Source organism: Pan troglodytes, chromosome 12, assembly GCF_028858775.2.
Source record: "Pan troglodytes isolate AG18354 chromosome 12, NHGRI_mPanTro3-v2.0_pri, whole genome shotgun sequence".
Lineage (NCBI taxonomy): Eukaryota > Metazoa > Chordata > Mammalia > Primates > Hominidae > Pan > Pan troglodytes.
The window spans coordinates 25,239,997-25,265,907 of NC_072410.2; the positions used below are offsets into that span (position 1 = coordinate 25,239,997).

Sequence of the window (25,911 nt, forward strand, 5' to 3'; positions counted from 1 at the left end):
TGATCAGAATGGTTGGCTCTTCTAACCTGTTCCTTTGAAAGATTATAAAATGGAATAACAAAAGATTCTTTCATTTACAAGCATAATTTAGTAAACCTGAATCTGCTTCCTAATCTAACTTTCTTTTGAAAAAAAATAGAGGCAGGGGTGGACACAGTGGTTCACGCCTGTAATCCCAACACCTTGGGAGGCTGAGACGGGTCAATCGCTTGAGTCCAGGAGTTCAAGACCAGCCTGGGAAATATAGGGAAACCTTGTCTCTACAAAAAAAATACAAAAAATTAGCCAGGTGTGTTGGCACACACCTGTGGTCCCAGCTACTCTGGTGTCTAAGGCAGGAGGATCGCTTGAGCCTGGGAGGTCGAGACTGCAGTGAGCTGTGATTGTGCCACTGTACTCCAGCCTGTGCAGCAGAGTGAGATTCTGTATCAACAACTACAAAAAAGTGTTCCCTGAGTTCAAGTCCCTTAAATTTATTTTGCACCTCATTTTAAAAGGGGGGTTGAGAGTCCTGAGCTAAAGTGGTGGGCAAAGCCCCCATTATTGCCCAGCCATTCCTCCTCTAAGAGGTTCACGCCCTTGGCCAAAGTCCTCAAAACCTGGAGCATCTCAGCCCCAGCTCCGCATTGGAATCACCTTGAGAGCTTTAAAAATTTCTGGTGACAGGTACTTTCCTAAGGGCATTACAGGAACGAACTCACCTGGGCCTCACCAGCAACTGATGGCATGGTACCCAAGGGTCCCATTGTACAGGTGGTGGGATGTGGTGGGGACAGGGGCCAGGTGTACCACAGGCAGGGAGATGGTGGCTGAGCTGGGGTAAAAAATGCATGCCTGTCCCCACAGGGCCAGTGGACCCCCACGTCCTGACCTTGGAGGTCCAGAGAGCACATCAGAGCTTGGCCAGCATACGGAGCTCCACAGCTGACTGACCACACAGGTCATAGAGACAGGGTCTCACTCTATTGCCCAGGCTGGTTTGCAGTGGCGCAATGACAGCTCACTGCAACCTTGACCTCCCGGGCCCAAGTGAACCTCTTGCCTCAGACTCCAGAGTAGCTGGGACTACAGGCACATGCCACCATACCCATCTAATTTTTTGTATTTTTTATAGAGACAGAGGTCTATGTTGCCCAGGCTGGCCTTGAATTCCTAGCCTCAAGCCATCTTCTCACCTTGGTCTCCCAAAGTGCTGGGATTACAGATGTGAGTCACCATGCTCGGCCTCTAATCTAACTTTTTTTTTTTGAGATGGGGTCTCGCTCTGTCACCCAGGCTGGAGCGCGGTGGCGCAGTCTCGGCTCACTGCAAGCTCTGCCTCCTGGGTTCACGCCATTCTCCTGCCTCAGCCTCTTGAGTAGCTGGGACTACAGGCACCCGCTACCACGCCCGACTAATTTTTTGTATTTTTAGTAGAGACGGGGTTTCACCGTGTTAGCCAGGATGGTCTCAATCTCCTGACCTCGTGATCCATCCGCCTCAGCCTCCCCAAGTGCGGGGATTAGGCCACTGCGCCCGGCCTAATCTAACTTTTTTATATGAAGATAAAGCTCAGGAAAAAAGCTAGCTCTGTATTTTTTTCACTATCCTGCCAGAATAATAAACAGAATTTTAAAATTTTGGAAAGCAAGCTCTAGAATGTTTGTGAGTTGAAAACACAAACAGAATTTTGTCTTTTTTTTTTAAAAAAGACAGTGTCTTGCTCTGTTACCCATGCTGGAGGCCAGTGGCACAATCATGGCTCACTGTTGTCTCAACCTCCCAGGCTCAAGTGACCCTCCTCCCTCAGCCTCTCAAGTAGCAGGGACTACAGGCACATGCCACCACATCTGGCTAATTATTCATTTTTTATAGAGGTAGGGTCTCACTATGTTGCCCAGGCTGGTCTCAAACTCCTGGGCTCAAGCAGTCCTCCCATCTCAGCCTCCCAAAATGCTAGGATTATAGACCTGAGCCACTATGCCTGGCAGAATTTTGTCTTTTAAAACTTAAAGTCCTATTTTATTTTATTTTTATTTATTTACTTTTTTTGAGATGGAGTCTCGCTCTGTCACCCAGGCTGGAGTGCAGTGAGCAATCTCAGCTCATTGCAGCCTCTGCCTCCTGGGTTCCAGCAGTTCTCTTGCCTCAGCCACCAGGATTACAGGCGTGTGCCACAACACCCAGCTAACTTTTGTAGTTTTAGTAGAGACAGAGTTTCACCATGTTGGCCAGGTTGGTCTCGAACTCCTGACCCCAAGTGATCCACCTGCTTTGGCCTCCCAAAATGCTGGGATTACAGGTGTGAGCCACTGTGCCTGGCAAAAGCCATGTTTTATAAATGGAATTCTAACCACTTAATTAGAGAACCTATATTGAGCCTTCTTGCAAAGAGTATACGATTTTGATTCATTAATTTTTTTTCTTTAAAGTGTTTATTGTGAGATATAATTTACATATAGATGCTTAAATTTGGGGAGGGAATGCAAGGCAAATACCTGTGTAACCACCACCCAGATTAAAAACTAAAAACAGGCCATTACCCTCCAAAGTTTCCCCTCAAGCTCTCTCCTAGTTACTACCTATAAAGTTAGCCATTTTCCAGAATTTTATAATAATTGCCTTTCCCTGTAATTTTAACATCTGATTGTATATCTCTAAATACTACAGGGTCACATATTTTTTGAAGTTCATACAGTTTGTATTTTTTTTTTCTGGCTCCTTTTTCTCAGCATTATGTTTCTAAGATTCACAGCATTATGTGTTGAGTGTAACTGTAGTTACTTCAGTTTCATTGCTGAATAGTGTTGCATTGTATGGATATGCCCCAATTTATGTATTATTTCTGCTGTTTATGTGTATTTTGGTTGCTTCTTGTTTTTTGCTGTTAAGAATAATGCTGTCTCTTGGTGAACATAATATATGTGTTCAAATGAATTTTTTCTGAGGGATTAGAATGCAGTTGTTGGGTCATAGAGTAGGGATCCCCAACCCCCATGCCATGGACCAGTACCGGTCTGTGGCCTGTTAGGAACAGGGCTGCACAGCAGGTGGTGGGTGAACAACTGAACATTACCTCCTGAGCTCAGCCTCCTGTCAGATCAGTGGTGGCATTAGATTCTCATAGGAGTGCAAACCCTATTGTGAACTGCACATGAGAGATCTAGGTTGTGCGCGTGCTTTAGGAGAATCTGACGAGTGCCTGATGATTTCAGGTGGAACAGTTTTATTCTGAAACCACCCCACTAACCCCCCATCCATGGAAAAATTGTCTTCCATGAAACCAGTCCCTGGTGCCAGAAAGGTTGGGGACCACTGTCATAGAGTATGTGTATCTTCCATTTTAATAGATAATGCATATAGTTTTCCAAAGTGGTTGTTTTAGTTTGCAAACCTGTCATCAGGAATTCCTCTGCAACAACTTTGTAAAGTGTTTTCTTCCTTCCCTCCTTCTGTTCTGGAGAATGGCTAATGATCTGTAATTTCCATTTTATTTTTGTTTCCCTGATTTCTCATAAAGCTGAGCAACTTTTCATGTTTACTTGACCATTTGGATATCTTCCTTTGTGACATCCGTTAAGTCTTTTACCCATTTTGCTGTTGGTTTGCATGTCTTTTTTCCCATTGTTTTGTAGAGGTTCTTTATAAGTTCTGAATACAAGATCTTTCCTGGAGCCGTAACCTCACACCAGTAACAAAAATCAGTTCCATTACATGAGTTCTTTATTGGTTACATATATTGAAAATAGCTTCTCTCACTGGATGGATTGCCCTTTTGGCTTATGTAATGGTGACTTTTAGTGAACAGAAATTCTTAATTTTAATGAAGTTCAGTCTGTCAGTATTTTCCATTATGGTTAATACTTTTTTATTTTGTGTCTTGTTCAATGTTTTTCTATCCCAAGGTCGTGAAGATATTCTCCTGTATTCTAGAATTTTACTGTTTTGCCTTTCATAGTTAGCTCAAATTCCATCTGGAATAAATTTTTGTTATTGATGTGAGATCAAGATTTTATTTCTTGTATTTGATTGTCTCAGCATCCTTTATTGACTATTTCCCAATGTTTTCTTTCCCTAGTATTTGTCAGTGACACCTTATTCATAAATCAAGTGTCCATATATGTGTGAGCCTGTTTCTGGGCACTGTATTGGATTTCTTTGGCTTATTTGTCTATCCTAATACCAGGGTCACCGTTTTAATGACTATAGTTTTTAAAGTTTTGATATTTGGTAGAACAAATCCTGACACTTTGTTATTCTTCTCAGTAATGTCTTGGTTATTCTCAGTTCTTTGCCTTCCATATGTATCTTTTCAATTAGCTTTACACACACACACACACACAATCGGGATTTTTTATTAGCGTCACTCAGAATCTGAAGATCAATTTGGCAAGAATTAAAAATCTTTCAGAATTTTCAGTATTCAGTCTGACAGTCTGAGACAGTATATTTTTCAACTTATTTAGGTCTTCGTTATCTCATAATTTTATATTCTGCATAAAGATCTTGAACATCTTTCGATAGATTTATTTCTGGGGCTTTGGTATTTTTTAATACTATTGTAAGTGACATTTTTTCAAAATGTTCGCTTTTTGTCATTATTAGGTTGAAGCATATTGCTGATGCCCGGCCTTTATTGATCTATAAAAGTGGCAATTCATACGACTCAACATAAAATGTAGAAATGTGGTTGCTTTTAATATATTTACTGTGTATCCTGAAAACTTGCTAAATTACTTATTGATTCTAATAACTTAGCTGTAGATGCTTTTGAACAACCTCCATAAACTATCATCTGAGCTTGATGACATTTCTTCAGTTTGACACTCAAAATCAACTGTCACACATTCTACCTTTTCTTTTTCTTACCTTAACTTTACTAGCTACAGCCAATATGATGTTAATACAGTGCTATTTAGTAGTCCTCTTTGACACTTTCCTCATCTCAGAAATACAACATTCAATATTTCACGGTTAGATACGATTTTTTCTTCACTGCCCCCTTTGCCACCCCCACCCAAGATAGCCTTTATCACATGTCAGTTTGAGTTCTCAACAAGATCCTGAGACAGAATTAGGAGTGCAAGAGATTGAGGGCTACTGCCTGTGAAAAATAAGCTAAAGAAAGCAGGATTGGGCAAGGAGAGTCTCAGACTGTGATGCAGAATCTCGGCCAACCCAGTGGGGAGCTCTGGAGCAAAGATTGCCCATTGGAAGCATCCTGCACTGGGTAGAGTTGGCCAGGCCCTAGTATACCTGCTGTGCTCATTCATTGTCTGGGAGGAGCCCAAGAAGAACGTGGCCTTACCTCAAATGCCACAGTTGATCCCAGAGTACATAGGTGGAGGCTGGTAGCCAACAGTGTTTTTCACAACTGAATGCCAAGTTCTTCCTTGTAGGGAGATCTGAGCTGTTCATAGAAAAAATATTGGAAATCAAAGCCAGGCTGGGCGCAGTAGTTCATGCCTGTAATCCCAGTACTTTGGGAGGCTGAGGCGGGTGGATCACTTGAGGTCAGGAGTTCGAGACAAGCCTGACCGATATGGTGAAACCCTGTCTCTACTAAAAATGCAAAAGTAGCCAGGCATGGTGGCACATGCCTGTAATCCCAGCTACTCAGGAGGCTAAGGCAGGAGTATCGCTTGAACCCGGGAGACGGAGGTTGCAGTGAGCCAAGATCGTGCCATTGCACTCCGGCGTGGGCAACAAAGGTGAAACTCCATCTCAAAAAAAGAAAAGTCAAAGCCAAAGAGATACATTCTCAAAGCAACTAGAGAAAAAGAGAGACCTTCAAAGAAGGTAGAATTAGCCTGACAGCTGACTTATAGACTGAAACAATGAGAGGCAAAAATAATATATAATAAAATTTACTGAAAAAATTTGCCAAACTAGAATTCTATACCCAATGAAAATATCCTTTACAAATGAAAGTGAAATAGACATTTTAAAATAGATAAGAATGGAGAGAATTTGTCACCAGAAAATTTGTGCCAAAGGAAATAATACAGGTAAATGATTTTAGAAGCTCAGAAACGCAAAGGAATAAAGAACATTAAAAATGTTTAAGTGTGTGGATAACTAAATGAATGTATACTCTGTAGAACAATAATAATAATGTTTTGACTAATGCATTGTGGCAGAACATTTTGGTACCACTAAGGCTAAATCTTATGAAGCTTGACAACTTCTACCTGGGTCTGTCAGTTTTGGAACGTTTCTTTTGGGAAGTGAATCACCGTGATGTGAGAAACTTAAGCCACATGGAAAGGCCACATGTAGTCTTCTGGTCAGCAGTCCCAGCTGAGCTCCCAGCTGACAGCCAGCATCACTTTCCCATCACGTGAATGAGCCATCTTAGACAACCAACACATTTGAACTTTCAGATAAATGCTGCCTGAAATCACATGTAACTGCAAGACAAAAGAGACTTTAAGTGAGAATAAATTGTTGTTTTAAGCCGCTAAACCTTAGACTGCTTTATTATGCAGCAGTAGATAACCAGAATGCTTGATATATCATATCAGACTTGGTTGGTCTGTGTTCAGTTTTCTTCCACTGCTTCAGAAATGCCTTTTTGCGTTTGGTTTGTCCAAAACAGGATCGAGACAAGGTCTACACATTGCATTTGGTTGCTATGTCTCCTAAGTCTCCTTTATGCTATTTCCCCCACCCGCCTTTTTGTTGTTGTTTTTGTTGTTGTTGTTGTTGTTAATCAAATTGGCTCATTTGTCTGTAGGATTTCCTACATTCTCAGTTTGGTTATTTTCATCCTCTTGGTGTCATTTAACATTCACTTATGGTGTGAATTTTCTGTAAACTGTTAGCTAAATCTAGAGTCTTGATTAGGTTTAAATTCATTTGTTTTTCTTGGCAAGAAGATTTCATAGCTAGTTGTGCAGTAATCTGGTCTTTGTCTCTGGTCCTGAAGATGCTCTAAATCTTGGAATTTGCTTAATAATAAGAGTGTCTTTGTTATTCATGAGTCCCTTGGATCACATCTGAGTTTATACCTAATGAGAATACTCAAGATGGGGGTTGGTCATCAGAAAAACCAACCATGTTGGCCGGGCGCAGTGGATCACACCTGTAATCCCAACACTTTGGGAGGCTGAGGCCGGTGGATCGCCTGTGGTCGGGAGTTCGAGACCAGCGTGACCAACATGGTGAAAACCCGTCTCTACTAAAAATACAAAAATTAGCCAGGCATGGTGGCATGCGCCTGTAGTCCCAGCTACTCGGGAGGCTGACACAGAATTGCTTGAACCCGGGAGGCGGAGGTTGTAGTGAGCCGAGATCGTGCCACTGCACTCCAGCCTCAGTGACAGAGCAAGATTCTGTCTCAAGAAAAAAAAAAAAAAAAAAAACAAAAAAAACCAATCATGTGATTAGAGGGTTGGGCTTTGAGCCAACCCACCTCCTCTAGGGAAGCTGAAATGTGAGTTGGGTCACATGGTGGTCAGTGATTGAATCAGCCATACCTTACCTACCTGATGAAACTCTGGATACTGAAGCTTGCTAGAACCTGCTGGGAGGTAATTGAATCATGGCGGCGGTTACTCCCATGCTGTTCTTGTGATTGTGAGTTCTCATGAGATCTGATGGTTTTATAAGGGGCTTTTCCCCCTTTGCTCAGCACTTCTTGCTGCTGCCATGTGAAGAAGAATATGTTTGCTTCCCCTTCCGCCATGATTGTTAGTTTTCTGAGGCGTCCCAAGCCCTGCAGAACTGTGAGTCAGTTAAACCTCTTTTCTTTATGAATTAATTACCCAGTCTTGGGTATGTCTTTATTAGCAGTGTGAGAACAGACTAATGCAGATGGTTAGCATCAGAATTGTACTGCAGTTCACTAGTGGGACTGTACATTGTCTGTATTTTTCTTGAGGACATGCTATGCCAGATTGCCTTAGATTTTTAGGTCACAGATTTTCTTATGTAGGGACTTAATGATTCTGGAAATAAGATATTGTGGCATTATTTCTGTTGATCTAAGCCAGATGTTGGCAAACTTTTTCGGTAAAGGGCCAGATATTAACTACTTCAGGGTTTGTGTCCCGAATGGTCTCTATCACAACTATTCAACTTTGGTCATCGTAGTGTGAAAGCTGCCGTAACAGTATGTGAGAAATGGGCATAAAACTTTATTTGCAAAAGCTGGCAGAAGACTGGATTTGGCTCATGAGCTAATAGATTACCAACTTCTTTTCTAAATTGTCTTGGAAATGGGCTTTAATGTTCTCCCAGGAGAAAAGGAAATGGAGAAGGAGCTGTGATTTTGACTTGTAAGGAGACCTAGAAGTACTCATCTTTTGTTTTAAATTAAAGGACTTCTATTATAAAAGAAATATAAGCTTGTAGAAAATTTGAAAAATGTGAAAAAATAATAAATATAAGTCATATTTATTGGGTGTTGACAAGTGTCAGGTACTCTTCTAAATTATTAAATACATGAGATGGTATTCATTTTATGATCATTTTATAGGTGAGCATATTAAAGTGCAGGGAGTTCAACCTAACCAAATAAATGATTATTAAGTGATAAAGCTAGAATTGAAAACCAAGCATTTGACTCTGAAGCCTAAGTTTTTAACCGCTCTGCAATAGCAGGGGTCATTACCCTTGTATCCCACTACGTAAATGTACTACAAGGTAGTGCTTTTTGTTTTTTCAGTTATTTTTCTCTCTGCAAACAAAGCTAGATTTTCTCACTCTACATTATCAGTTTTACAGTATTACAACTAATTTTGTACTCAAAACAGCCACTTCATGTCATGTCAAGTTGATTACCTGTGGCTGAAGAGAGAAGTGGGTGGGACACTAGAAAGCCATCATCAGAGGCCAACAGCTCTGCAGCTCCTTGTAGTTGGCAGAATGCTGCTTTTACAGACTTTCCCCAAGGGTATTTGGCTAGTGAGGGCAGAGCTGGTGTTTGAACACAGGTTTTTATTTTCTACTTTAAATTTTGAGTCTTCTCAGAAATACCTGTTCCCCACTTCATCCCCATTTTGATTCTCCCTTTACTACTATTTCCTGCCCTCTGTTGTAGTACAATAAGTGGTACAAAAGAAGAATAAATAGCGGGTTCGGAAACAGCCTTAAGGCTGGGTGCCGTGGCCCACGCCTATAATCCCAGCACTTTGGGAGGCCGAGGCGGGTGGATCATTTGAGGTCAGGAGTTTGAGACCAGCCTGACCAACATGGTGAAACTCCATCTCTACTAAAAATTAAAAAAAATTAGCTGGGCGTGCTGGCACATGCCTGTAGTCCCAGCTACGTGGGAGGCTGAGGCAGGAGAATTGCTTGATCTCGTGAGGCAGAGGTTGCAGTGAGTTGAGATCACGCCACTGCATTCCAGCCTGGGCAACAGGCAAAATTTTATTTTATTAAAATAAAATAAGAAACAGCCTTAAAAACTAGGAATAAAGGATACCACAGAATACTAAAATGGTATGGAAAGTCTGAATATAGAAAGATCTCACACCTTAAACAAAAACTAACTCAAAATGGATCATGGACTTAATGTAAAACTATAATAAAACCTTTAGGGAGAATAAAACTAGGAGTAAAGCTTCAGCTTACAGGGCTAGGCAAAGAGTTCTTGACACCAAAGAATTAATACCAGATGTGCAATGTATAAAGGAAAGATCGATGAATTTAAAACTTGCCCTGGGCCAGACACAGTACCTCATGCCTGTAATTCTAGCACTTTGGGAGGCCAAGGGAAGAGGATCCATTGAGCCCAGAAGTTTAATTAAGACCAGCTTAGGCAACATAGTGAGACCTTGTCTCTAGTAAAATAAAAAGTAAGTAAATAAAATAAATAAAAAATTGGCCGGGTGTGGTGGTGTGCACCTGTAGTCCCAGCTACTCAGGAGTCAGAAGCAGAGAATCGTTTGAGCCTGGGACATCAAGGCTGCAGTGAGCCATGATCACACCGCTGCACTCCAGCCTGGGCAACAGAGCCAGACTGGTCTCACAAAAACAAACAAACAAAACCTTTCTCTGCAAAAGACCATGTGAAGATGTAAAGATAAATATAGACTAGGAGAAAATATTTGCAAGTCACATATCTGACAATGGACCTAGTTTCTGGAATATAGAAAGAACTCTCGAAACTCAATAGTATAAAAATAAAGGAAACAGGGAAAAGACATGAGCACACATTTCCCTGAAGGGGAAATACAGATGGTAAAAAGGACATGAAAAGCTGTTCAACATTATTAGCCACCAGGCAATGCAAATTAAAACCCAAAACACAAAACAGTGACACCACCAAATACTGGCAAGGATGTGGAGAAACTGGATCACGCATGCATTGCTAGTGGGTATGTGAGTGATACAGCTACTCTGGAAAAAACAGTTTGGCAGTTTTGTATAAATCTAAACATGTGGTTACTATAATTGACCTACTAATTGCTCTCTTGGGGATTCTCCCAAAGAAATGAAAATTTATATTTGCACTAAAACATGTATATAAATGTTCATAGCAGCTCTGTTTATAATAGCCCCAAACTGGAAACAACCCAGATGTATTTCAGTAGATGTACTGTTAAACAGTGATACGTTCATACCATGGAATACAACTCAGCAATAAAAAGGAATGAAGTGTTGGCACACACAACAACCTGGGTAAGTCTCCAGAGAATTAGGCTGAGTGAAAAAAGCCAACTCCAAAAGGTTACATGTGCATGATTTCATTTATATGACCTTTTTAAAATGAAAAAATTTTAGTCATGAATAATAGAGGAATGGTTGCCAGGGCTTGGGGGGAAGGGCAGGAGGAAGATGAGTGTGATTATAAAAGCGACACACTGGATTCTCAGGGTGCTGACACTGTTCTGTGTCTTGACTGGTGTTCATGAACCTACACAGCAGAGAAAATTGTGTAGAACTAAATACATGAACAAACACAAATGAAGACATACAAAACTGAGACCTTCTGAACAAGGCAGGTGGATCGTACCAGTGTCACTGTGCTGCTTGTGATGTTATGCCATAGTGTTTGCAGAATGATATAGTGGGGAAACTGAGTTAAAATATAGCTCTTTTTACTATTTCTTGCAACTGCATGTGAATCTACAGTTATCTCAGTGAAAATTCATGTTAAAAATACATACACACAGAGAAGCACAGGAAGCAAAACAATTAGAAAGTCAGGAAAGACCCCTTTTGTGAGTTAAAAATTCTTAAAACTCCCTCACAGATGTCATCCATTTTCACTATGAGATGATTTGCAGAGAACTTTGTGGGGGAGATTGGGTTGATAAGAAGTAGGATTACATGTTGAGATCTTCATAATCAAAAGCAGACCTCATCCTCTACCTTCCCCCAACCCAGTCCTGGAGGAAGTATGTAATTTTGTCTCTAAAGGTGACAGAGAAGCATAGTCTCATCGCCTGCAAGGAAACTGGCTCCCAGGTATATCCCTAGGGAAGGCTGCCCAGTATGTAAGTAATACTCAAATGGCGCCTGGTGTGGCTTCCTGGTACCACGGGTTTGTGTGCATGTGCTGCCTGTACCATCAAGAAGCTTAAATTCTAGGGTGTGCAGACCTTGTCTTATTTCTAAGCATCCATGCCGTGTACACAACTGCCACATACCTCATTCTGAAGTGAATTTCATTTTATTTTTCTAACAAGATTAAATCTTCTGTTTAACAATAATGCAGTATAAAAGTATGGCCATCTTAAAATTTGTTAGCAATAATATAGCCAACTTCAGCTCATGTAAGCTAAAAGTTGGTTTTAGGCATATGCAGTTCTGTCAAGAATATGTTATATGAATGCAGTACTAGACCAGATCGAAGGATTTGAATTCTAACTCTTACCATTTGCTAATTTAAAACATTTAGAGGCTTAGTTTCTTTATCCGTAAAATGAATTCTGTATTTATCTCCAGTGTGTTAAGAACTGCAAGGACCACTGGAAATACAAACACAGTTAAGACAGTAACGCACTTTGAATTAAAAGGCAAGGAGATGTTATTACAAATGAACATCTAAATTATTGATATCTCTATAAAATTGAGGTTGTAGTACAATGTTCAGTCTTGGCCTGTGTACGTTTTGGACCAGATAATTGGTTGTAGGGTAGAAGAAAGAGTGTCCTGTGCATTACTGGGTGTTTAGCAGCAGGCCGGACTCTACACACTTAATGTTAGTGGCACCCTGATTTGCGACAAACAAAAATGCCTCTTAGTTTTTTAACTCTTTTAGAATTTGTCCAGCATGTTTTTTGGTGTTAATAAAAACCCGCACACAGAGAAATGCTTCTGGACGTTGCCAAGTGCCCCCAGGGAAACAAAATTGCCCTCAGTTGAGAACCACTGAGTTACAGGGATAAAATTATCAGATGTGTTCGTTTTATAAAAGAATTTAATAATATTTTAAAGCATATCACATATATTTTTGCCGAGGCTGGTCTATTTGATTGGAAGAAGAGTCCATTTTCCTCCCGCATATCCCCTTTTGGAGTTGGGAGTGCATTCTGAGAGAAGCTGTGCTCAGATTATTTGGAATCTGCAGCCTAGTGAGGAGCGAGGTTGAAGCTGAAGTCCTTAAGTATGGCAGAAGCATGGGTGGGAAGGTACCGAAAGACCAAAGAATTTGGGGATGGGGAGGTAGGAAAGGTGTCTCCAAACTCACATGCATATGCATATTTTCCTTAACACCTGAGGTGAAAGAACACCCCTGTTATTTCTTGTCTGTTCTAAAGAGATGTGGTGAAGAGAATTTGCAGTGAGTTAAGAATCACTAAAGTTTCTGTGATTCAGTGAAATTGCCTTTGGAACATTGTAGGAGTGTCTTATAATTTGATAGAAGATTAAAAAAATGCATGGCATGGGCATTTTCTAGGGCTCTGAGTACTCTTAATAGACCCTTATCTCTGGATGTGAATTCATGAGGTTCAAAGGTCCCTGCCAGTCAAATGGCAAACTATGGAATTTCCCTGTCCTCTAGAGATTTGCTTTACTGTCTAATGAGGTTGATCATCTTTTTCATATGGTTATTGGCCATTTATTTTTCTTTAGTGAATTGTCTTCTTGCCCTTTGCTTACATTTCAGTCACAACATTGGTTTTCCCATTTCCTTTTTTCCTTTTCACTGTTGAATTATAACAGTTTTTATGTATCTTTACATTGTAAAGTTATTAATGTTGTAATCCTTATTTGCCTGTTTTTATCCTTATTCAGTGTTTATTTTTGCCCATTCTCTGACCTTTGACATTTCTGCATTTTGTATTAAATTGTTATAGTTAGGTTCCAGTTGTTTGATGCAATCCTTTTGTCTTTATATAAACAGTTGAGTTTGTCTTATTTAGTCTCACTGTAGATGTGTTTAATCTTTTCCATCTGCTTTTTATGCATTCATATTGGCTTTTGTTTTGTTTTTAATCTCTTGATAATGGGGCTCAATTTTCAGATATACTTTTAAGATATGTTTATGCCTTTATTTCTCAAATTGCTTCAGAAACAAAATAGTGTCTGTTGTGATCTTCCTTATTCTCATAACACTTAAGGATGTGTTGGCATGTTCTGAGATTTTTATTCTTGTTTGTTACAGTTAAATGATTATTTTTCTGTTTTGTGGCATATACTTCAAAAACAATATTTATTTTCTGCTTTTCTAACTTTATTTCCACAGATCCTTTGCATTGAGTATCTGCTTATCTTTCACAAGACAGCTTCCTCATTTGTGAGTCTTCGTATGAGTAATTTCAGTGGTCAGATTCTGTCTTCATGATAATTTTTTTCTCCTCAAGAAAGTGCACATGAGTGATACACGTCCTGAGTTCCTTTTCTGTAGACTTCATGTGAGACCATAGCTTCTCATGCTCTAGAATTCTGTCATAACCATTATTGATGTATAAATGACATACAGTAAACTGCATGTGTTTAAATTATGTAATTAAAAAAGTTTGGCATATTTATGTACCTGTGAAATTATTACTACAATCAAGATAATGGACATACGTATCACCCTTAAAAGTCTACTTGTGCCCCTTGGTAATCCCTTTACGCTCCTTATCTTTAGGCAACCACCAGTCTGCTTTCTGTCACTGTCAGGAAGTTTACATTTTAAAACACTTTATATAAATGGAGTCATACAGAATGTACTTTTTTGAGGGTCTGGGTTGTTCCACTCGGCATAATTATTTTGAGATTAATCTGTGTTGTTTTGTATATCAATAGCTTATTCTTTTTATTGCTGAGTCGTATTCCATTGTACGGATATAACACAACTCATGTGTCTGTTCACCTGGATACGTGGAAGTTTGGGCTGGTGGAAATTTGGGCTGTTCCATTACTGAGCTGTAACAAAGCTGCTACGAACATTTATGTACAAGCCATTCATTGTACGGACAAATGCTTTTGTTTCTCTTGGGCATATATCTAGGAGTGGAGTGATTTGGTCATATGGTAGGTGTATGTTTAACTTTGTAAGAAATTGGCTTCAAACTATACTACAAGGCTATAGTAACCAAAACAACATGGTACTGGTACCAAAACAGGTATGTAGACCAATGGAACAGAACAAAGCCCTCAGAAATAATGACATTTATGCAGCCAACAAACATAAGAAAAAAAAACTCATCATCACTGGTCATTAGAGAAATGCAAATCAAAACCACAATGAGATACCATCTCACACCGGTTAGAATGGCAATCATTAAAAAGTCAGGAAACGACAGATGCTGGAGAGGATGTGGAGAAATAGGAACGCTTTTACATTGTTGTGGCATGTGTCAGAATTTTCTTCCTCTTTAAGACTGGATCGTATTCCCTTGTATGTATAAATCACATTTTGTTTATCTGTTCACCTGTCAATGGGCATTTGGGTTGCTTCTACCCCTTAATGGTTGTGAATAATACTGCTGTGAATGTGGGTTCATGCAGTATCTTTTTGAGCCCCTGTTTTCAGTTCTTTAGGGTATATACACAGAAGTGGGATTGCGGGTCGTATGGTAATTCTATGTTTAATTTTTTTGGGAACCACAGTACTGTTTTCCATAGTGGCTACACCATTTTAATATTCACACTAACAGTGCACAAAGGTTCCAGTTTCACCACATCCTTGCCAAAGATCCTTATTTTCTTTTTAAAATTTTAAATAGTAGTCATCCAAACAGGTATGAAGTGGTATCATTGTGGTTTTGATTTGCATTTCCCTAATGGTTAGTGATGTTGAGCATCTTTTTAAGTGCCTACTGGCCATTTGTGTATTTTCTTTGGAGAAATGTTTGAGTCCTTTGCCCACCTTTTAGTTTGGTTGTTTTTCTGTTATTGAGTTGCAGGAGTTCTTGATAATATTCTAGATATTAATCTCATCAGATATTTGATTTATAAATATTTTCTCCCATTGCATGGGGAATAGATGTAGTTTTCATAATAAAAAGTTAAAGAAATTTTTCTTTACAGAAAATAGAAGAGCTCAACCAATACCAACTCATTTACCACCCAGACTCAACGGTTATTACCATTTTGCTGTGTTTGCTTTATCCATACACCTCCCCACACACACACATTATTTTGCCAAGACATCTCAAAGAAAATTAAGGACACCCTTACACTTTACCTAGTACGCATCTTGAAAAAATTAGGACAGTTTTCTACATCTGCCACATTTTCTGCATAAACAGTCTCCAAAATACTATTTCAAAATAATATATATTATTGGGAAAAAATAATGCTGTTTTTTCTCATTTTGATGTAGCAGATAACCTTTTGGGATAAGTTCACTGATGGTATTCCTTATAGCATTGGCATTTTCTCGTACATCAATAAGAACTTCCATTTCTTCATCACCTGAACTACAGCTGTTGCCTCCAACTTCCTACTTTTTCTCATCTTCCTTATCTTTAAAACCTAAAGTAGACCAAACTTCTTCCCATGACTTCCTTACAAGGCAGAGCATTATCTGGCCTCTGCTTAGCCCTCCAGTCTCATTTTCTCCTTCTCTCCCAGCTCCAGCAGAGAGACCTGCCATCTGTTTCTTGAACATACCAACCTCTGCTCTCTATGAGGGCCTTCATATGTGCTGTTTTCTCTACCACCATCCATCCCACTGCCACACTGCTTTTTTTAATCCTTCAGGTTTTTATGTAAATATTGTCTCTTCAGACAGGCCTTCCTTCATGATGTATTTAAGTATGGCAACTATTTATTCCTGTTCACAGCACCTTTTCAATATTTTGATAATCCTATTTCAGTATATAAATATGTATTTTTAATGACTGTCTCCCTCACACACACCACCCACTGTACCTTGAGTTCCATGACAGTGGGAATCATTACCACCAGCACCTGGCAAGCAGTTAGTGAGCAGGGAACAGTCCGAGGCACAGCAGCCTCACAAAGTGATTGTCAAAGGGGCTGTTCTCAGGATGTGTCGGTTTGGCACACTTTTAAAAATCCATCGCATTACTTTCTGTTACTTCATGTGTGTTTACAATTTGATCTAGTCATTGTATGTGATTTGGAGACCAGGTTTAACCTTAAAATCCAAGTGGGTATAAAATGAATGTTGAAACTAAAATAGAATATTTTGGATATTCCATATGTCTGTAATATAAATATTTGGCTTCAGTTTTTTAATCATTATTTTATTCCTTTTACAGACCGAGACAACACTTGGACTCAGTTCATATCAGCAGAAAAGGTAAGTATATTTAGTAAGATAATTAACATACTTTCGGTTCCTTCTGGGGGATTCCTGTGGTTCTCCCTCCTCTTTCCCCTTGCTCATTTTGGTGAAGAAGGAATAGCAAATTGTAAATCACATTATATGATTATTTCTAAGTGTTGTGTGTGGGAAACCAGGTTTAAGTTTGAAAGTGCACATCATGCAATTGTGTAGCATGCCTCCCCTGTCGTGTACGAAGGGCTGTTACTCAGAGCTGAAACTCCCCTTGCTTTGTGAGAGGATCAGCTGTGTAACTCCTTAGAGGCTTCTCTTGTGGCTATCCCTGCTTTTGATGTACTGACCACTGCTGCCCCCAGTTACCAGGGGTCTGCCCGCAGGCCCCCAGAGAAGGATCTCAGACCTGCGAAACCCAGTCTTGTGACTTGGAGAGACCGCTTTTAAATACAGCTTCCCTATGATAACAGGGGGATGGTTTTACCTCAGGTGTTAAGGAAAATAGGTACATGGATGTGAATTTGGAGACACTTTTCCTGCCTCCTCACGACCAAATTATTTGGTCTTTTGGTACCTTCTCACATCTGTAAAGAGACATACTGTGCTGATTCTCTTTCTATATGCGGTGAAAGTCTGTTCTGGTGCCTAAAGGTGAGAGAGAGCTTTCTTTGAGTTGGATAAAACAGTCCCTCCAGCAGCTATTTTGTGTTCACTCCCAGCTCTTAATGATTGCTCCCCGGAGGACCATAGATGTAAAGGAAGTTAGCTTAGAAGATTCAGCGTAATGGTATAGTTGCTCTTCCTGTTTGCCAGAAACAACTAGTCAGGCACCAGTACCTGTTCTAGTGAGCGCCCTTTAGTAACAATTGAACGGCTGGCAGTGGTGTCAATAGGGCTTTCAGGTAAGGAGCCCACATCATGGATTTAAGAACCCAGTTATTTTACAGTGTGTGTTTTTAGAAGTATGTTTTACTCTGTCAGTATATTTATTCCTTAAATGACAGCAAGGCAAATTTATCCTTAAAAATTATTACTATCCACTGAAATCAGACACTTAGCTACCAAAGTGGCTATGGCAACAGAAGGTGTCCCCACCCTTGCTGTCATTACTGCAGTTTCCATTCTGATGTAGCAGGAACAGGGAAGCATTTGTTCCTCCTTCATGTTTAAAGTACATCTATGAATGTCTCCAGACTAGCGAAATGCAGACTGCATCAACAAAGAATTTTGCTTTGAGAGAGAAATATAAAATATTCAGACTATTAGGAGGACAATTAAAACTTCTTACCTCATAAATAATGAAAATTATTTAGTATTCACTATTTTTTCTCTTTTTACTCTTTCATCTCTGCAGTAACATGGCCCTTTTCCCCCATTGTTCTGTCATTCTCTCTAATATTATATGCCCTGTTGGGACCTGCCCTGTCTGTGAATCTTGCCCAAATATTTAACACTGGCATGGGTTGTCTCCAAACCACTGCATGTTTAGCCTGATTCCTCCTTGGCTGGACCATCTAAGAACCCTAGAACTCTCTAACCACATCTAGAGCCAAAATAATGGTGAGAAAAACATATGTGTTATCTTGTGATTCTTCCTTGATTCTTTATTCCAGCAATTAGGAAATTAGCTGTGGAATTAGACTGCATTACATTTACGAAGATGAGGATGTTCATTCGTGATCAAAATTTGGGCTTTAAGTATTTTCCTAGTATAATGAAGAATTGACATCAGTACATAATTATATTCTCATCTCATGCTCTACTTATCTATTATCTACTTCTATCTCAAAGTTAGTGGCATAAAATAACCTTTTTATGATGCTCTCAAACTCTGTCAGAAATTCAGGCAGGGGACAGCAAAGATAGCTTGTCTCTTCTCCATGATCTGGGGACTCAGCTGGGGAGATTTCAGAGCTGGAAATGACTTGATGGCTGGGAGCTGGAGGCATGTTCATTACATGTTGATGCTAGTTTCTAGCTGGGACCTCAGCTGAGCTCTCAACTAGAATGCCTATATGTAGGCCTCTTTGTGTGGCCTTCACATGGGCTAGTTTGGGCTTCCTCCTAGTATGATGGCTGGACTCCAAGAGTGAATGTCCCAGAGGAAACTAGTGAAAGCTGTATCACCTTAATCTGCCTTTGGAAGTCATAATATTACTTCTGCTGCCATATGCTATTAGTCAGCAAGTCACTTAGATTGGCCTAGATTCAAGATAAGGGTGGGGAGAAAGAGCTCCGTACCCACTGATGACAGGAATATTAGGTTTGTAGACACAATTTACAACTGTCACATTTTACATTTTGTGTGTGTGTGACCAGGATCATGAATTGGGTAAATATTTAATTCAAATTAGTATGCAGATTGGGTATGGGACTGGGTTAAGCACTAAAACATGTCTTAGTGAGTCCAGGATGCTATAACAAAATACCATAGACTGAGTGGCTTAAACAACAGACATTTATTTCTCACAGTTCTAGAGGCTCAGAAGTCTAGGATCAAGGGCTTGCAGACTTGGGCCTGGCAGACTGTTTTGATGCTGATGAAAGACTGATAACCATATGGACCACTAACATATACCTTACGTGTCTTGATACCCCCTACAACTAAACCCCGAGAGACTTACAGCATCCGTTTATAAGACCCTCTTCAAAAGCACTGCTTTCTTTTAGAGTAGATTGCATTTTGTCATTTCATCAACACATATGCTTTATAACCTCATCAGAAGTGGTGTCTCCAATATCCTCCAGAGGTATTTGGGTGTGTTTAACAGCCAGAGGATATTGGCAGATCTCATTTTCTACAGGCTTTGTGCTACAGAGGCTTATCTTGAGGAGGGCCGGTGGCATCCAGGTGATGCCTGTTCCTCTACAGAGAATTTAATACATCAATTTTATGTGTTCAGCAATTTAAAGGAAGACATGAACATAATGAGGGAAAATGGACAGTATAAAAAAGAAACAAATGAAGCCTCTAGAGTTGAAAAATGTTGTTTCTGAAATGAGTATTTCACTGGATAGGATTAAGAACAACCTAGACATTGCAAAAGAAAAGCTTAGTGAGTTTGAAGACAGTGACAGCAGTAATTTAAACTGAAGCACAGGGAGAAAAATGACTAAAAAACAAATAAACCCTTGGTGACCTCTGTTACAGTAGTAGCAAGCAGTCTAACACATGTCTAAGTGAGTTCCTAGGAATTGGGAGAGGGAGGAGCTGTCAAAGAACTTTAATAAACCTGAAGCAAGAGTAACACAGAAAGCCACACCAAGCCAGATAATATTCAAGTTGTCGAAAATCAGTCATAAATAGAGAAACAGCCAGGGAAGAAAACTAAATATAGTAGTTCAAAAGATAGGAATGACTGCTGGTTGTTCACCAAGGACAAATGCCACCCCAAAACCAATGAAATGACATTTTTAAAGTACCAAAAGAAAAAATCGCTAATCTAAAACACTGCTTCCAGCAGGAATATCCTTCAAAAAAAATGAAGACATTTTCAGACAAAACTGAGAAAATTTGCAGTAGACTGGCACTTTTAAGAAATGTTACAGGCTAAAGGTAGTTAACCATTTGAGGTGAAAACACGGATCCTACGAAGAACAAAGACCACCAAAAAGGCAAAAATATGTGGAAACATATAAAAAATGTTTTCTGGTTAACAAAATGTTAATTTCTAACATTTTAAAAACAAAAATGATTGTTTATAACATGTATACATTGCATATGTGATAACAGCACAAAGGACAGGAGGGTTGCATGGAAGAATTGAGTTGTAAGGTTCTTAGATGTTATGTAAAGTAGTACAATATTATTTGAAGTTAAACTGTGGTAATATGAAATAAGCCCCACACGAAACATTAAAATAAAAAAAAAAAAAAAAAAGAACTATAGCCAATAAACTAGTCACGAAGATAGAATGAAATACTAAATGAATACTCAGTTGATCTAAAAGAAGGCATAAACAGAACAAGAGGAATAAAAAGCAGATGGGAAAAATAGAAAACAAATGGCAATATGGCAGACTTAAACCCAAACATATCAGAAACCGTAGTAAATGAATAATTTCAACACCAATTGTTAGATTATATTTAAAAAGCAAGACCCAAGCATATTTTGTCTACAAGAACTTTATTTTAATTTTGTATTTAATATTTTACCTTTTGTTTTGAAATAATTTTAGAGAAAAGATGGAAAAATAGTACAAATAATTCTTATATCTTGTTGACCCAAATTCCTCATTTGTTAATGTTTTTTCATATTTGCTTTATCACTCCTAATCTCGCTTTTTTAACTCTCTCCTTTTCCTTCCCCCCCCATAGCTACCTTTTTATACATACATGTACATGTATTTATAATTTTTCTGAAGCATTTGAAAATCATTTGTAGACATGATGCTATTTTACCCCTAAATATTTCAGTGTATGTTTCTTATAAACATGAACATTGTTTTAGAGATCATCATATACTCATCAAATTCAGGAAATTAAGACTGTCTCATACTGCTGTTTAATCTAGAGGCCTCATTGGAATTTTGTAAATTGTCCCATTAACGTCTTTTATTTTAAAAAATTTGGGGTCCAGGGTTCAGACCCTCATATTTAATTTTCACTTCTCTTTAGTCTCTAATGTAGAACTATTGATTTGTCTTTCTTACTCTCTTAGAACTTTGACATTTTTGAAGAGTAGATGCTGTTTATTTTGTAGAATAACCCAGATGGGCCTGGGCACGGTGGCTCACAGCCTGTAATCCTAGCACTTTGAGAAGCTGAGGTGGTGGATTGCCTGAGTTCAGGAGTTCGAGACCAGCTTGGGCAACACGGTGAAACCCCATCTCTACTAAAATACAAAATGCGCCTGTAATCCCAGCTACTCAGGAGGCTGTGACAGGAGAATTGCTTGAACCCGGGAGGCGGAGGTTGCAGTGAGCCGAGATTGCGCCATTGCACTCCAGCCTGGGCAAGACTCCCTCTCAAAATAAACAAACAAACAAACAAACCCAGCTAGAGTTTTCTGATATTTACTCATTATTTGATTCAGAATTTGCATTTTTGGTGGAATATTACTGAAGTTTGTGTCTCTCCCAATGCATCCTATCAGGAAGCACTTGGCGTCTCTTTGTTCCATTTTTCTCTTATAATTCATAAGTGTCTTGCAGAGAAGTACTTTGAGACTATGCAAGTACTGTGTTTTACATGAAACTCTGACTAGTTTTAGAATCTACTGATGATTCTTGCCTGGAACAGTTATTGCGCTGGCTGGGTTTTCTAAAAATTCTATCACACTTAATCTATGTTTCTTAGTTGACATTCTGATTGAAGTTAAGATTGAGGTCACAGTTCATTTTTATCCAGGTATTTCACCATCATTTGCGCTGTCATAAAAAAATCGCACGTGCTTAGTTAGGTCTATTCTGTGTCATTTACGTGTCCCCAGCAATCATTGAGCACTTCTTACTTTCTGGTATGTTAGGATGTTCCAGGCTTGTTTTGTAATTTTCTTGCCACAGCCCTGGAACAACCTATTTCTTGAAAGACTCCTGCTTCATTTTAGTGGAAGATAATATTGAAAAATTAATCTTTATGTGCCATGTGTACTCATTGCTACTGTAATGTATTAGGATTCTCTTAGAGGGACAGAACTGTTAGGATAAATATATAAAGGGGAGTTTATTAAGTATTAATTTACACGATCACAAGGTCCCACAATAGGCTGTCTGCAAGCTGAGGAGCAAGGAGAGCCAGTCTGAGTCCCAAACTGAAGAACTTGGGAGTCCAGCGTTCAAGGGCGAGAACCATCCAGCACAGGAGAAAGATGTAGGCTTGGAGGCTAGGCCCATCTCTCTTTTCATGTTTTCCTGCCTGCTTTATATTTGCTGGAAGCTGATTAGATTGTGCCCACCAGATTAAGGGTGGATCTGCCTTCCCCAGCCCACTGACTCAGATGTTAATCTCTTTTTGGCAACACCCACACAGACACACCCAGGATTAATACTTTGTATCATATCCTTCAATCTAATCAAGTTAACAGTCAGTATTAACCATCACAAGTGGTGTCATCATTAGTGAGGTGTCATTATCTCTAGACTCTTAGTAAAAGGAAGAAAATGTTTATGTGTATAAATATGTACAGTATACACAAACATATTCCTATTCTTGTATCTGTGTATATTAAAAACCATGAGTTACTGATGCCTCCAATTTTGATACAAAACCAGTGTTCTGTCTATTCTGTTTCTGTCCATTCTCCAACAATGAGAAATCTGGCTCCAGTTATCTGTCTACAGTAAGTGTATTGATTTGTTCAATCCTAGAATACAGATAAATTAGTTTCAAAATTGTTAACTGATACAGCCATAAAAAAAGAGTACGGTGTCTGTTTAGAGTTCATGTTTTTTCTTTAGTCTGAGTGTATATTGTCAAAATACTGTATTCTAAATTTACATGGGTTATAATGTTCTTCATCTTTCTCTTCATCCTTCTCCCACCCCCACACCCATCTGTGTTGTACATTTTAAATGAAGTTTAGTTTATTTGTTTCTCTCTGTATCCCATTTAGGATTTTTACTCTACTTAAAAATTTTTTTTTATTATTGCATAATACATATTGATGGGGTACATATGATAGTTTGATACATGCGTAGACTGTGTAATGATCAAATCAGGGTGTTTAGGATATGCATCACCTTGAACATTTATCATTTCTTTGTGTTAGGAACATTTCCAATCTTCTCTTCTAGTGACTTTGAAATATGCAATATATGGTTGCTAACTACAGTCACTCTGCCCTGCTGTTAAAAACTAGGGCTTATTCCTACTGTCTGTTAATAACTGTATACTTGAGCCCAGTAGCCTACCTCTCTTCATCCTCCCTCTCACACCAAAAAGCAAATGCTTCCCAGCCTCTGGTGACTGTCATTCTACTCTTTACCTTCACAAGATAAACTTTTTTAGCTCCCTTCTATGAGTCAGAACATGCAATATTTGCTTTTCAGTGCCTTGCCTATTTCACTTAACATAAACTCCAGTTCCATCTATGTTGCTGAAAATAACAGGATTTTATTGTTTTTTATGGCTGAATAATATTCCATTGTGTTTAATATATACCTATTTTCTTTGTTCATCCATTGATGGACACTTAGGTTGATTTCATATCTTTGCTACTGTGAATAGTGCTACGGTAAACATGGGGTTGCAGGTGTATCTTTGAAATACTGATTTCTTTCCCTTTGGATAAATAGCCAGTAGTGGAATTGCTGGGTCAACTCTTATCTCTCACCATATACAAAAATCAACTCAAAATGGATTAAAGACTTATATCTAAGACCTGAAACTATAAAACTACTTGAAGAAAACGTAGAGGAAATGTTCCAAGACATTGATGTAGGCTAAGATTTTAGGGCTAAGATCTCAAAAGCATAAGCAACAAAAATATCCCCATTTAAAAAATTTACTTTTGTGCCATTATTTTTTTACCCACTGTCCTATATATGAGCATTTCATTTGTTTCCCGTATTTTGCAATTGCAAACAGTGCTTCAAAGAATAATCTCTTGTGTATGTATTTTCATATTTTTGAAGGTTATATTCAGGGTAAATTCCTACAACTTGAATTGCTCAATCAAAAGATAAGTGTAGCTGTAATTTGTATTGTTGAATGTATATGTTTAGAAATGACTAACGGTTATATGAAGAAATGCTCTGCATGGCCAGTCATCAGGAATGCTAATCAAAACAAAGATGCATTATCATCTCACACCTGTTAGAAAGGCTGTCATCAAAAAGACAAAAGATAACAAATATTGACCAAGAATGTGTAGAAAAGGGAACCCTGGTTCACTGTTGGTGGGAATGTAAATTAGTATAGCTATTATGGAAAACAGTGTGGCAGTTGCTAAAAAAAATTAAAAATAGAACTGCTATGTGATCCAGCAAATTCATAACTAGGTATATATACAAGAGAAATGAAATAATTATGTCAAAGAGATAGCTGCATTCTCATGTTCATTGAAGCATTATTCACAATAGCCACGACAGGGAGGAATCAACCTAAGTGTTCATCAGTGGACACATGGATAATGAAAATGTGGGGGTGTATGTGTGTGTGTCTGTGTGGATTCTTAATAGTATTCCACACATATATAGTGGAATACTATTAAGCCTTAAAAAATAAGGAAATCCTGTCATTTATGACAACATGGATGAACTTGGAGGACATTATGTTAAATGTGATAAGCCAAGTACAGAAAGATGAATAATGCATGATCTCACTTAAATGGAGAATATAGAAGCAGAGAGTAGAATGGTGGTTACCAGAGCTTGAGGGTGGGGACCAGGGAGATTTGAGAGATGTTAGTCAAAAGACACAAAATTTCAGTTAGAAGGTGTAAGTTCAGCTTAGCAGTTTTTGGACTTCATGATGGTGCCAAAGCACAGTATATGTTCAGTAGAAACAGTATTTCACATTTTGAATTTTGATCTTTCCTGGGCTAGCTGTACAATACTCTTGCAGCTTTCAGTCAGCCACACAATCCAGAGAGTAAACGACTGATACTCTACCTGTACCATGTTACCAGATGACTTTGCCCAACAGTAGTCTGATGTAAGTGTTCTGAGCATGTTTAAGGGGAGACTAGGCTACCTTAAAAGTAAGTTGGTGTATTAAATACATTTTTGACTTGTGATTTTCAACTTATGATGGATTTATTGGTATGTCACCTCATCATAAGTCAAGAAGCATCTGTATTGTGTACTTGAAAATTGCTGAGAGAGTAGATTTTGTGTTCTTACCATAAAAAATGACAACTATGTGAGGTAATGCATGCATTAGCTCAATGTAGCCATTCTACAGTGTGTACATATTTTAAAATATGTTGTACATCATAAATATATACAGTTTTCACTTGTCAAATAGGGAAAGGGATAGATATAAAGTTTATGTTTAGGATAAATTCCTGGAAGTGGGGTTGGTGAGTCAAAAGTAAATGCTGACATTGTTTCATTAAGCATTGCCAGATTCTCCTTCAAGGTCTGTGCCACCTTGCATTCCCTCATTGGTGAAAAAAAGTGCCTGTTTCCCACATCCTTTCCAACAGAATGTGTTACATTTTTTATTTTTGCTGATCTGATAGGTCAGAAATTTTATCACAGTGTAGTTTTAGTTTGTCTTTAATTATGTGTGAGGTTAACCATCTCCTGGTATTTAAGAGCCATGCTTATATTTGTCTCTTGATGTTGTCTGTTCATATCTGTTCTACCCATTTTTCTATAGTGCTTTTAATTTTTTCTGATTCAGTTAAGAGTTCT

General features: G+C 38.7%; 1 protein-coding gene and 1 non-coding gene across 17 annotated transcripts in view; both read left to right on the forward strand.

Annotated features, from left to right (window-relative positions):
• TMEM131 (transmembrane protein 131) overlaps window positions 1-25,911 on the forward strand; it is a 241,376-nt gene that overhangs the window by 73,408 nt on the left and 142,057 nt on the right. For 8 of the 16 annotated variants that reach the window (XM_016949046.4, XM_016949047.4, XM_016949049.4 and 5 more), the window contains 2 exons: window positions 13,619-13,669; window positions 16,593-16,633. In XM_016949046.4, the coding sequence (XP_016804535.2) occupies window positions 13,619-13,669; window positions 16,593-16,633 (92 nt within the window). The remainder of the gene's footprint in view (window positions 1-13,618; window positions 13,670-16,592; window positions 16,634-25,911) is intronic. The other 8 variants (XM_515638.8, XM_016949048.4, XM_063789523.1 and 5 more) reach the window with 1 other exon arrangement.
• LOC112208247 (U7 small nuclear RNA) lies at window positions 12,171-12,230 on the forward strand. Its single transcript, XR_002942664.1, has one exon. It is a non-coding gene; the product is annotated as a U7 small nuclear RNA (small nuclear RNA).